Genomic DNA, 13,798 nt, shown 5'->3' on the forward strand with positions numbered 1-13,798 from the left:
CACTGTTGCCCGTCAACTTGTTTTTATGCACGCCTATATGGGTGTGTTTTACTAATCAATTTAGCAGTCTCATCCTTATACTTCTAAGAAGGAAGTTCTTGTGCAATTAATTTGATACTTATCAATAAAAGCGAATCAATAGGTTACAATATCATAAAAACATACATATACAACCTATTTAAATATTAAAAATCTTGCACAATAACTTTATAACACAAACTTTATTGGAAAAAAAATATATAAAAAATACCTACTAAAGGAGAGAAAGAACTAAATACACAATATTTATGAAAAAGTAAAAAAAAAAAAACAATATTAATACTTAAAGGATCACTTTAGGGTCAGGAACACAAACATGTATCCATGACCCTATGGTGTTAAAAACACCATATAGCCCCCCTGGCCCCCTCATGCCTTCATAAATACAGCAAAATCTTACTGTATTCAAGCCAGAAGCTGTAGTTCTGCATGCAGTTTGCAAAAAAAAAAAAAAAGGCAGTGTGCCGACATCAGAAGTGGTGGCCTGATCCAATCACAATGCTTCCCCATAGGATTGGCTGAGACTGACAAGGAGGCAGATCAGAGGCAGAGCCAGCACAATTCAAACACAGCCCTGGCCAATCAGCATCTCCTCATAGAGATGAATTGAAATCAGTGAATCTCTATGAGGAAAGTTCAGTGTCTGCAGAGGGAGAATGTTTGGATGCATTTTAGGAAGGATCTCCAACAGCTATCTGAGGAGTGGCAAGTGAAGTGATCACTAGGCTGTAACGTAAACACAATGAAAATACAGTGTTTACAGCAAAAAGCCTGAAGGTAATGGATTCTACTCACCAGAACAAATTCAATAAGCTGTAGTTGTTCTGATGACTATAGTGTTCCTCTAACCCCTTAAGGACCAAACTTCTGGAATAAAAGTGAATCACCAAATGTCATGCGTCCTTAAGTGGTTAAAAGAATATATCTATTAGAAAAAAACTCTACAAAATATATATTTCTAAAAATCATAGGAAATTAAATATTTAATCATTTTGGTTCCATAGTTTTTAACCTGTGAACCCATTTGAGTTCTTTCTTTCCAATATCCATAATATGGCTACCCCCACGCCATGACTTTTATACTATTTCAATTCCTAAGAAAGTAAGCCCTCTTGGGTCTTTATTATGGTGTTTTTTTTTTGCTGTGGATACTTTTTCTGTTTAAATTTATCCATTAACACCTTGGCTTGTTCCTCAAATTTTCTCTTTGTCGGTGCATTTCTTCCTAAATCTTTGGAATTGCACTTTTGGGATATTGTTCAGCCAAGGTGTGTAATAGCCACTATTGTACAGAAAATAATTGTTTGCGTCTACCTACTTTTTTAAAGTTTATTTTAATTATTATATTATTTTCTACATGAATTTCCAAATCTAAAAATGTAATAGTAGACTTAATAACATCACCGAGTTTGGGTAATACTCCAGTTGTTTGTATTAAACTTTTTTTTTTTTTTTAGAAAGATTGAAGATCCTCTTTGTTATGGGCAAATGCAAATATTGTATTTCTCAAACTGTGTACTTTCTCTTTAAGAGATATTGCAAACTGACAAGGTGTTAGAAATGGAACATTGTTTTTTAACGGTTTCTTTAACCCCTTAAGGACCAAACTTCTGGAATAAAAGGGAATCATGACATGTCACACATGTCATGTGTCCTTAAGGGGTTAAGCAACAACCTCTTACCTACCGTCAGTGCATAATAGGTTTACGCCATTTTGTCCCAGAAGAATTACAATAACAAAATTGCATGAAAAAGCTTCAAGGCTACGCCACGACTCTTTCAGTACATAATATACTGTGGTAACCCTAAGTAGATAAAGATGTTCAGCCTTTAAGATGCCATCTTGACCCAAGCCAGGAAAATTTCCATGACGTGTACACCCTTTAGTTATGGCCTTGTATTTTTGCGAAGTTAAGGGAGGTCCTAAAATAACGTAAAAGAAGTGTTACTTTTTCATATCTGAACGACCATAACCCTAAAATGGAGACACCAAAGGTATAAACAGGTGTACTTTTAAATGTTAAGGAACAGGGGAGAGATGGAGACAGACGCTGCTCCATCTTAAAATGACAGAGAGGCCGACATGATGACATGTTAACCTATTAATGATATTTGCAAGCATTTAGTTTACTCTTATAAACTCTGCTATAAATTATTGTAATGGATTTTATATGTCAATTATTTATAAAATTTTAAAATCGAGGATCTCGTACTAACTATATAAAATTTGGCTAAGATATCTGTATGGTTAGCCCTGCTAAGTTCTATTCTTTAAGACGTTATAGTGTTAAATAAGGGAACCAGCCGCGGTTACATCTTCAGAACCTTTCCATATAAAAATTATATCAATAAATCTGATATGTGACCAGGTTGTCAGGTTGGGAAAACACTTTTGTATAGGACAGTAAAGAATGGGGGGCAAACCTGGTCACATCTCACAGGTTTATGGATGATGATATTTTAATATGGAAAAGTTAGGGATCTTGAATTTTTTTTTAGAAAGATTAAATACAAACAACTGGGGTATTACCCTAAGTAGTGATTTTAGTAAGTCTATTACATTTTTAGATTTGGAAATTTATATAGAAAATATGATAAAAAAAAGTGGAAGCAAACAATTATGTTCTGTACAATAGTGGCCATTACACACCTGGACAATATCTCAAAAGTGCAATTCCAAAAGAATTAGGAGGAATTGCACCGACAAAAAAATTTGAGGAACAAGCCAATGCGTTAATGGATAAAATTAAACAGAAAAAGTATCAACATCTTTTATAAAAAGCTTACAATGAGGTTTTAAAATTTAGATGCAACAGAATTATTAGAAGAATTAAAATCTTTAACTGCAATGAACATAAAGAAAAATCATTACCTTTAGTTTTTGATTTTAAGAAAATTAAAACAATAGTAAATAAACACTTTTTTTTTATAAAACAAACAATTGTTCTCTATAATTATTCCTGCAAAACCCCTTTTATTACTTTCAGAGTAGCACCAAATTTTAAGCGCATTTTAACTTTCAACCACCCTAAAAAAGGACATTATTAGATGACAAAAAAAGGTTTTTTATTCTTGCAATAAATGTGCAGGGTGCAAATGTAGTAAAAATAGAACCTTAAAGAGCACAATGATAAGGAATTTGTTTTATACAAGATTTTAATACATGTTTTAGTAAAAATGTAATGTCTCTTAATATGTCCATGTGAACATCAATATGTAGGGTGGACAATTCGTCCCCTACATAAGAGAATATATGAACATGAAAATAATATTAAAGGATACAAACAACATAGTGTCTCACCACATTTAAACAAAAAAAACACCATAATAAAGACCCTTTCTTAGGAATTGAAATCGTAAAAAAAAAAAAAATCATGGCATGGGGGTAACTATATTATGGATATTGTAAAGAAAAATGAAATTGCTTCACAGGTTAAAAACTCTGGAACCAAAAGGATTAAATATTGAATTTGATTTAGTTTATTTCCTGTGATGTTTAGAAATATATATTTTAGACTTTTTGTAATAGATATATTCTTTTAAGTATTAATATGGGTGTAACGTTATAAAAAAAATATAGTGTATTTACAGTGCTCTCTCATTTACTAGGTAATTTTTTAATACATACATTACATTTTTTTCAAATAAAAGAAAAAGTAAGAGTACTACTTTTGAAAAAGGATCCCAGGACAAAAGACCTAGAATCAAGCCTCAAAACAGATTACCCCCATATTGGTTCCCTACAGACGATATACATCATCAAAAAAATGCTTAAAAGTAAAACAAAATAAATATTTATTAGAAACAAAACTAATATACAACATAAATAAGTGAAACACTCAGTGACTATGTGAAGTGAATATAAAAAGGGGGGAAATCTCCCAAGATGCCTGCCAGCTTCCTTTCAAATGGATAGATAGAACCAAGTGTAGTACTACTTGTATAACTCCTATAAATTGAAGTCTGTAAATGCATTCTAATAGAGGAGTGGGAATTAACTTGATTTATCTAAACAGTTGTTTAGACGGTAGTCATGTTGTGCTACAAAGTAGCCACATCTAGACACTTTTAGGATAAAAAAAGCATGAGAAGCAGAGATACAAATAGTGGTCTAATTGTCAATAAATTAGATGACATTTCTTAGAGTAGCATTTGCATAGAAGAGTGGGGTAAGCTAGTAGTGTAGACGAAAGGAATAGGAAGGTTGAAACTCCTAACAGAATTCCACCCCTCCTCCCCCCACTATCTTGCAATATACTGCTTATCGGCTTGGAGCATAGTAATATACAACAGGTATAGGAATAAAGTGGGATGATAGTTCGAGAGAGGGTTTGGGACTATATAGGTAGCTAGTGGGTCATAGAAAAGTATAATTTATCCAGACCCAAGCAATCCTCCATTCATATACCTTAATATCAACCTAGTAACTGCTCCCCAGCCAGTTACAGCAAATACCCTTGAATTCGTCCTGATAACTGGCAAGCTGCTTCAAGGCAGCTCTGATAGTGTATTCACTGTATCATCCGTCTCACTAGCTGTTTAAAGTCGTTCTACTGCTGCTTGCCATCACAAATACTGCAGCCAGATAAAAGGTATGAGGGAGTGAGTTCCCCCCCCCCCCCCCCGATTAAACTAGTATCTAGCTAGCTAATTTCTTTCAGTCAGCTCTAGTGAAGGCTAGATACCTCCGAAATTTCTAGCAGGCATATGAAGGAGATCCTAAGTAAAAACTAAAACATCCTACCGGCACTCCTTTCTCAAAAGTAGTACTCTTTCTAAAATTTGCTCTTTTTGGGTTATGCCCATATTACCCATTTTGTCCCACAAGACTGTGGGGTTAGATTTTCCCCTCTCTTAAGTCTTGTATTTTCAAATAATTTTTTTTTCTCCAAATAAAGTTTGTTTGTATTAAAGCTATTAATAAAGTTGCTGTGCAAGATTTTTAATATTTAAATAGGATGTATGATATGTATGTTTAATGATATTGCAACCTATTGAGTCGCTTTTATTGATAAGTATCAAATTAATTGCACAAGGACTTCCTTCTTAGAAGTATAAGGATGAGACTGCTAAATTGATTAGTAAAACACGCCCATTTAGGCGTGGATAAAAAGAAGTTGACGGGCAACAGTGGGCAGATCTGAAGAAGCTGTGAACACTGCTAAACGAGTCAACAAGCTCGACCACGCACGTACGCATCGTAACCCCGCCTCCCAGATGTCTATGTTGCGGTATACCAGGTTACTCCGAGGAAAAGTCGGATCTACGTTGTAATCTGAACTTTTATACTGCTGTTTAATGGAAAGGCTTTTGGGGACGAAGCTGCTGTATGGTACCTGTGCAATAAATTTGAGAAGTGGATTAACCGCTTCTATCACTTTTTGCCTGAGCAGAGAATATCTTTGGAAGCCACCACAGTTAGAGCAGGCTTATCTGCTCTACTTTTGTGAGTGTAAATTATAACCATTTTAATTGGTTTTATTGTTTCACAGATTTACACTCTTTGAACTCTGTTCTTTTTTGTACTCTGACCAACATATGTTAATTATTATATTTTGCACGATTAGAAGGGATATGAATTTTTATGTATTTTGCACTTGTTCACATTTTGCTGCACTTTAAAAAAAGTTTTGATCCCATAATGGAATTGTTTGTATTTATTGTGTGTTTTAGAGCCACTACACTGGTTTAGGTGCTGCTTTTTAAAGATATATTTATTGTGCCACCTTTCAAAGGGTATTATAGAGGACTATTGTTATCAGCGCCTTTTTTCACTTGTTTTTTGAAATTTTAAAGTCAGATGTGGTTATTTGCTAGAAATGTAGGCCAAAAGAAGAGGAAAATCTCAAGCTATAAAATGTTTTCTACTCAACCATCCATAAAAATACTTACCCTTCAAATTTCAGAAGTAATTTGACTCTTGACAAAACTAATCCATAAACTGTATTAAACTATAAAGATATTTATGGAGACCGTATAAATGGAGGAGACATAAAACTCACTCTGAATGCATTGATGTCGACACTGCGATCGATATATTTCTTTTTTTCATATTTTTCTCTAATAAAACTTTCTACAGCTCTGATGCAATTTCATTAAGGAAAACAGTTGTCTAACATAAAAAATGGATAATTCATTAAAACCTCAGAATTGTGGAGAATTGACAATCTTAGATTTACCTTGTGATAGTCCAATAGTTTTAAAAGGTGTTGCCCTCAAGAGGATTATGTGCAAATGTTGTGAAAAATTGACTATAGCACTAAAATGGGGTAGTGATCACCATGGAAACCAGTAGGCACACTACATTGGTGACTCGTCTTTTCCATGTTTGCCCCACTGACCCCCACAATAACACTACAGTAAAAAGATGTACATGATATTCTCTTTTCAGTGGAAGCTATATCAGTATAGAGATACTCCACTGATTAAATACAAAACATTTAGATATACCCCAAATGAAAACGTGCATGGATTCACTAATGCATTTTTTCATTGGGTGAATATCTAAAAACAGCTTTCAAAACCTGCAGATCTCGTGTATGCATCCTTTGAAAGTCTCTCTCCTTCCTGAGGCCAGACTCCAATACAGCTCAATGAGAGGTCTTTGCAATGCGGGTGCTCAGAGCAATTACTACCTCTAAAGTTTAGCTCCACTAAGCTAACCAAACCAGGAAGTAACAGGTGGGACCCGTTGTCTGCTTGAAAGCCAAGTGTTGTAACCAGATTAATTTAGAAAAGCATCACTTTATTTTGAAATCTACCCTTTTTTCCATATTACAAAAAAAGGCCACACGCTTCACACAAAGCTTTTCAGCAAGCTAATGTGCTTTAGGGGTCTGGAGTGTTCCTTAAAGCAGAGGTGGGGAACCTATGGCCCTCCAGATGTTGTGGACTACATCTCCCTTGATGCTTTGTTAACATTATGGCTGGAAGAGCATTATGGGAGAATTAGTCCAAAACATTTTGAGGGTCCTGCATTAAAGATACATATGAATAGGAAATAATTTAGGTTACAATACAAAAGATACTGGTCGGTCTGTGGCCTGGTAAAGCTTTCAGGAAGGAATGCTTCATATAATCGTTTTGCTTTTCCATTTCCCATTTCTTCCATGCACTGCAGAGACAGGAGAGAAAAAATATGAATTAAAAAAAGAATATTAAAATAAAAATACATTACAGAGTAATCAGATACACACGTTCTTGATCACCAAAATGGTAGACTGCTCAGTAAGTTTTCATACAATAGAAGAGTAGGTATTGATTTATTTCCCTGAGATTGTGGTCAGTGTTACTCCAATTGAATTGTTACTTTAGTACACACCTCACTTCCTCAGATGTCAGCAATTCTGTAACTAAAGAACTTTCAAGCAGACCAGATGATGAATTAATGCAGCATTTGGAGTTATAGATAAATAATTTTCTCTCTCAAAATTTACAATTTATGACCACATGAAATGTATTCTGAAAAAGAGAATAACCACATACAGTATATTCCCTGGCACTTGGCTTATGAAAAAATAAAACAGGAGGAAGAATAGAAAATTAGCCAGGTCACCAACTATGACTAGAATAAAAAAAAAAAGTACTAGTTCAAGACTAATGAGCTGCAGTAAATTAATCTGACAACTGGAAAGTGGTTGCTTTACTGCAATCCATGGCGACTAGGAATTGTCCTTGCGCCTGGGTATTTATCAGCTTGTTTAATAGCTGCCGAATTAGCACCCTGCAATCTTTTGCTCTGCTCCCTCACGCTCCCTGCTACGATGCTGGGAGACAGAATAGGACGCCACTCCAGCCTCAGCATCACTTAACGGCGAGCGAGGGAGCAGAACAAGAGCTTAAAGATTTCAGCAGCCACACACTAGATCTCAGGGAAAAGATCCACTTCATCTCTTCCAAAAGGTAAGAGGGCTGGGTGGACTGAAATAAAAAGTTGTTAAGAAAATGTGTGTGTGTCAGTGAGCATGTCTGTGAGAGAGAGTGTCTGCCAAGGTGACATGACCCCCTCTCCCCACCAGAGGGCATGGGAAAGGTGTTTTTACTCACCTTTATTCCCACGCACTGCCAGTCTCTCAGTGGCTAGTTGACCTCCATGGCTGAGATCACTCTTGGCGATCTCAGTCAACCCAAAGCATTCCCATAGGAAAGCATTTCGATGGTTACTGCCCATGCGCAGTAAAACTGTACATCTATGGGAAACATTCAGTACCTCCATGCAGAAAGTGGAAACTCTGAACGTAGGCACTACACACTGTGCTGCACTGGACTAAAAAGCACCTCTATTGGCTGCCTGAGTGACTGTCTCTAGAGGTGTTACTAGGCAGCAATGTAAACACTGCCTTTTCTTTGAAAAGGCAGCGCTTACATTGAAAAGCTTACAGGGTTACAGGGACAGTCTATAAACACCAGACCCACTACATTAAGTTGTAGTGGTTCTGAAGACTAGCATCCCTTTAAGAATTGTATTTTTGTTGTTGAAAATAAGCTTAGTTAAAAAAAAAAAACCTGGCTCCTAACTTTAACTGACTAATAGAGTCCAAGCAAATTTGTTGAGATCTGTTTAAAACCATAACATACTGAATCAGGACATAAAATAATACACAACAAAAGGGAGGGGCGATGGAAAGCATTATCAAATTTGTCCAAAAACAAACTCCCAGGAAGAATCCATAGGGTTCCAAGAACTTGAGGTGTGACCAAAAAAAAAAAAATGTAGGTTTAGGTTATTCACTGGTTTACTATTCGATTCCTTCAGGAAGTATGCAGCAAAAAGTAGATGGCTTATCTTGCTCAAAGTGTAACAGGTGTAACCAGAAGATGTGGGGGTGGTTTAGACATTTTCCACTGACCTGTATTTGTTCCTGTGTCCACTGGTCCAGATTGACAGATTTCACCCTGGAGATGTGAACCCCCAGATTCCGATGAACTCCTGCACAGCGGATGCATACAAATACTCCGATATTCCAGGAGGCCCATCGTGGACCTAGGCAGAAGGACACAATCACAGACACTTATAGAGTGAGCTGGAACCTCAACATTTAGTTTGTGTTTTTCCAACAAGTATTTTAATGCATTCAAAATTCGTTTGATTGTATAATGTAATCTTATTGCACACTCTCTCTAGTACATACATATTTTTTTTACAGGAAGCAAGTAACCACAGTTATTGACAGTGCAACAAGTGAAAGAGATACAAACTATTTGAGCATTAAATAGCAGAACATGATCTGGAATCTTAGCCTTTTAGCGTAAACTAATACATGTAATATATATATATATATATATATATATATATATATATATATACACATACATACATACATACATACATACACACATACACACACACACTGCGGTCTTCGATAAGTGAAGTGGATTTTAATCCATATACAGGTTTACATACATATACACAGATTTTGTTCCTACTGTTACACTGGAAATCAAAGTAGTACTACATTTTATTTGTGATGCTACACAGAAGTGTGTACAACCGACAGTGTCACATGCACTACAACACAAAATTTCCACTTGCCCACTACCCATCGTCATTCACCGCTGGCTAATGTACCGCGGATCCGTCAGGCTTTAAGTGGAGAGGAATATTTAGACCAAGCACAACTTAAAATGAAGACTTTAATAACATAATTTGCTAAAAAGTCACCTTAAACTGGATTAGTTCATATACATATTATACACACATATATATACATATATATATACATATATATACACACATATATATACACACATATATATACACATATATATATACATATATATATACATACATATATACATATATACATATATATATATATACACACACACACACACACACACACACACACACACACACACACCATAATTTAGTTGTAACCCCCCTCAATGCAGACAATTACATAATCTAGGACTAGGTCATTAATGCGGGATACATAAATGCGAACCACCCACACACAGCATTAATGATATATTATTTATTTTTCCCCTTCATAAATGTTGAAGATTCCATCAGCTATACTTTCTAAAACATCTGTAAAGAAAACAAAAGTGTGCAGTAAATAGGTCGTTGTCTGCATTGAGGAGTGGGTCACAACTAAATTATAGTGTGTAGATTATATAAAATAAGCAGCTGCAACAAACAGCAAAATGAGATTATATTACAACACTTCCTCTGATGAAGCTATACAAGTGACAGGAAACTCTGGATACATAACGTTTCTCAATATTTTTTTATACAGCCCATTGACAGACCAGTTATTTCCTGTAAATACCGTAAGTGAATATTCACAGCAGATCTGTATTTCTAAAGCAGAGCTAGATCCCTCTAGAATACTTTTACTTTCAATGGTCAGAAAGGGGTAATAAATTCATAGAAAATCTTTGTAACAGAACAATAACATGGACATGAAAAAGGCAAATGATAACGGCTTTCTCATATGGCATAAAATTAACGTTAAGGTAGAGACAAGGTCATTGCCATAATGTTACACTGTACAATACCTCTATGCATAGGATTAACTCAATCACAAAACAAGAAAGCATAAAGCCTGCAGCAGAACAACTCTGGTTGCAAACACTGTCAACATAAAGCACCTGACTCATTGACCAGCATAGCTATCTGTTCACTGCATCACCCTGCAATATTGACAGTTCCCCATCTGGTCACGCACTTGCATAACCCAGGAGGGTAAACGGTCATAGCTTAATAAACACAATGTGTGTGTGTGTGTGTGTGTGTGTGTGTGTGTGTGTATGTATATATATATATATATATATATATATATATATATATATATATATATATATATATATATATATATATATATATATATATATATATATATATATATATATATATATATATATATATATATATATATATATATATATATGTGTGTGTTCCGCTAGTTAAAACCAAGTGAGTCACTCTCAATGCATCATTTCTACAATGTCTGCTCCCTGCAAGGTCTTCTGCTGGTTGCATCCATATTACTTGCATTTGAAGTTCCAATAATGGTTGAATATGTAGATAAAGTTAAGATTCCACTTTGAACCAGTGTGATCAGTGTAAAAGTAAGTGTCAAATGAACTAAAGGTTTCTATACATAAATAAAAAAGGACATATTTGAGGATGCTTTTATGCATGTCATTTTTTTCCCCCTTAAGTTATCCGATGCACAATATACACGACTTACGTTTGTTTCTTATACATGGAAGTTGTTTTCTTATTCGTAGTTGCACCGGTAATAATTTAAATTAAATGTTATATGGCAATACAGCTCCAATTGAAACATTTAGAGGGAACCGCCAGGCATACAATTATGCAATATCATCATTTTATTTTGGCCAGTAAACTGTAGTCAAAAAGAGGGACTAACTGGCTGGAGACATAGCAATGTCATACACTAGTAAGATACAAGAATTATATATATACACCCTGATCCAAGGAGCATCCCAATCACAGATTGGTCAAGCACACATAGATACACAGAATGTCACAATTAAACCGGCGCTATCACCCCCCTCCCCTTAAAAAGTATTTCATAAAGATAGAATCTGAAATTCTAAACCAGTCAAGAGATATATGGAGACAAATGGGGGTCTCTGTATTTTTCCTACAACTAGACACCTGGCAAATCCACCCCGTCACAAGTAATGGCTGCAGGAAATTGGCTCTTGGGATCCTCCAAATATCTCAATTCTGTATTCTCATGCATGCGCAAGAGTACAGCAATGACGTCAGCTTGTGGCGATGTAAAGGATCACCTGAAGTAAGATCAACACACTCACGAGGGACAGGTTCAGGTAAGCAAATCTCACCTTTACCTGCCATCCCCCTGACCACCAATGCTGATGCCACCATCGGGAGTCTTTGCAAATTCTGCAAAGTCCGCAGAAGGTGACAGCGCAGCTTTAAATACCATGATGCATGCACAACTACACACAATCAAGCATACAACAGCCTGACTCATACTTCAATATACAAACACGTTCACAATAAAAACATCAAACACATACACTCCCTCAAAGTGAGAGGAGGATTGGCGGTGTACAGCTCTCTTTAGTTCCTTCCACAGGTTTTCCATGAAATTCATGTCTGGGATCTAACTGGACAAGGCTCAAGACAAGAGTGGTTAATATTGGCAACCCTACGGTGTATAAATGCATGTGAAAATCAGTGGCCCAATGGCAATTAACCCCATGAAAACATCATTTACCGATTCAAAATGAGATAACATCACCCTTGGCAGAGTTGGCACTGTTTTTATGCCCTAGTTAACATTGGACCAGTCTAAAAAATAGGTTGTGTTTAATAGATGTCACCCTACCCGGTGTTTACTTTTTTTTTTTATTATTTAAATTTGGGTTGTACTGCAACGAAAAGTAGAATTTTACATTTAAATAACGGCACCAAAAAACAAAACAAAAACTACCTTCCACGAATAAGAAACTGACCAAATAAAATAAAATCAAAACTTCAGCCTCGGCCCATGAACCACTTTATGATTATATGGCCACCGTAATACGGTTAGAAAGAGATTGCAATGGAAGGTGCTGTCGGAATGACTAGGATTGAGGATTTTTTTTATAAAGCACCAACAAATTCTGTAGCGCTGCACAATGGGTTGACTAGCAGACATGTCATTGCAACAAGAAGAGCTGGGCGCACAGGGAACAGAGGATGTTGAGTGCCCTGCTCACGTGAGTTTGCCCACAGTAAGGTTACATACTGTCAGATAAAGAGGGTATAATACAGTAATAATTCACTGTAGTACACTGGGCAGGAGGACATGGCAATGGGGGCAGTGGGAGGTAATAATGCTGCTATATAGAAGGAGTGATCAGATAGCAGTGTGGGCAGCAGTGCCCTCTGCCCTTAGTGTCAGGGCACAGTGCTGGCTCCATGGGGAGGGTAAGTAGGTGGCAGTGTGCCTGGCTCTGTGAGGAGGGGTCCCATTAACTCCCCATAGAGCAGCATGGAGAGGCTGGTAGCTGCAGTGTTAGGGGCTATCCTGTGCCATGTGGGTATGTGGGTATCGCTCTGTTGTCAGAGTGACATGGAGGAGGTGAAGCCCTGTACCGGCTGCAGGTTAGCTGGGGGCAGACAGCTCTCCCATATCCGTTACCTTTGGCCTGGCAATCCGCACAGAACTTGTTCTCCTCCCGCAGCAGCAGCTCGGACAGCACAGCCTGGTAGCGCTCCACATCCCGAACCGATTTCCCGGTCATGTTCCCGGGAGATAGAGAGAGTAAGATGGCTGCCCAGGTGCGGCTTCTCTCTCTCAGTTCCTGTTTCCGGGTCTCTTTGTAAGCCCGCCCACTCAGCACTACGTAACACCTCAGCTGCCACGCCCACTTCGCATTTTTTTTTAATTTTTTTTTTACGCAGTCGACCAATCAGCGTTGAGGATAGGGGAAAAAAAAAACAACCTTCTTTCCCACAAGAAAAAAAAAGGAAAACATGAATGGGCGATGACAGTAACTGGATCAATGGGAGCCGGGAAACGGGACAGGAGGGCTGACGTCATTGGCCGAGGCTGACACATACACATGTATAATGTATGTGTGTATGAGGGGCAATTGCCCCGTTACCTACCCCCCATCCGCCAGTGGGTGCATATTAAAAATGTTAAGGTGCAAAAAAAGCACAGGATCCATTTAATTTAGTGCACCAAACGTTTATTGAAGGTTAGCTGAAAATCTTTCTGTGACACTTTGATAAAGCTTCCCCTATGTGTGAATCACTTTGAGAAATATC

General features: G+C 36.8%; 1 protein-coding gene across 2 annotated transcripts in view; it reads right to left on the minus strand.

Annotated features, from left to right (window-relative positions):
• The window catches only part of SMAP2 (small ArfGAP2), a 28,240-nt gene extending 14,914 nt beyond the window's left edge, over positions 1-13,326 (minus strand). For both annotated transcript variants that reach the window (XM_063456394.1, XM_063456393.1), the window contains exons 1-4: positions 13,167-13,326; positions 8,889-9,022; positions 7,068-7,153; positions 6,042-6,120 (exon numbers count right to left, since the gene is read on the minus strand). In XM_063456394.1, coding sequence (XP_063312464.1) covers positions 6,042-6,120; positions 7,068-7,153; positions 8,889-9,022; positions 13,167-13,269 — 402 coding nt within the window. In that variant the 5' untranslated portion in view covers positions 13,270-13,326. The remainder of the gene's footprint in view (positions 1-6,041; positions 6,121-7,067; positions 7,154-8,888; positions 9,023-13,166) is intronic.
• Positions 13,327-13,798: the final 472 nt, after the last annotated feature.

This window comes from Pelobates fuscus, chromosome 1 (assembly GCF_036172605.1).
Source record: "Pelobates fuscus isolate aPelFus1 chromosome 1, aPelFus1.pri, whole genome shotgun sequence".
Lineage (NCBI taxonomy): Eukaryota > Metazoa > Chordata > Amphibia > Anura > Pelobatidae > Pelobates > Pelobates fuscus.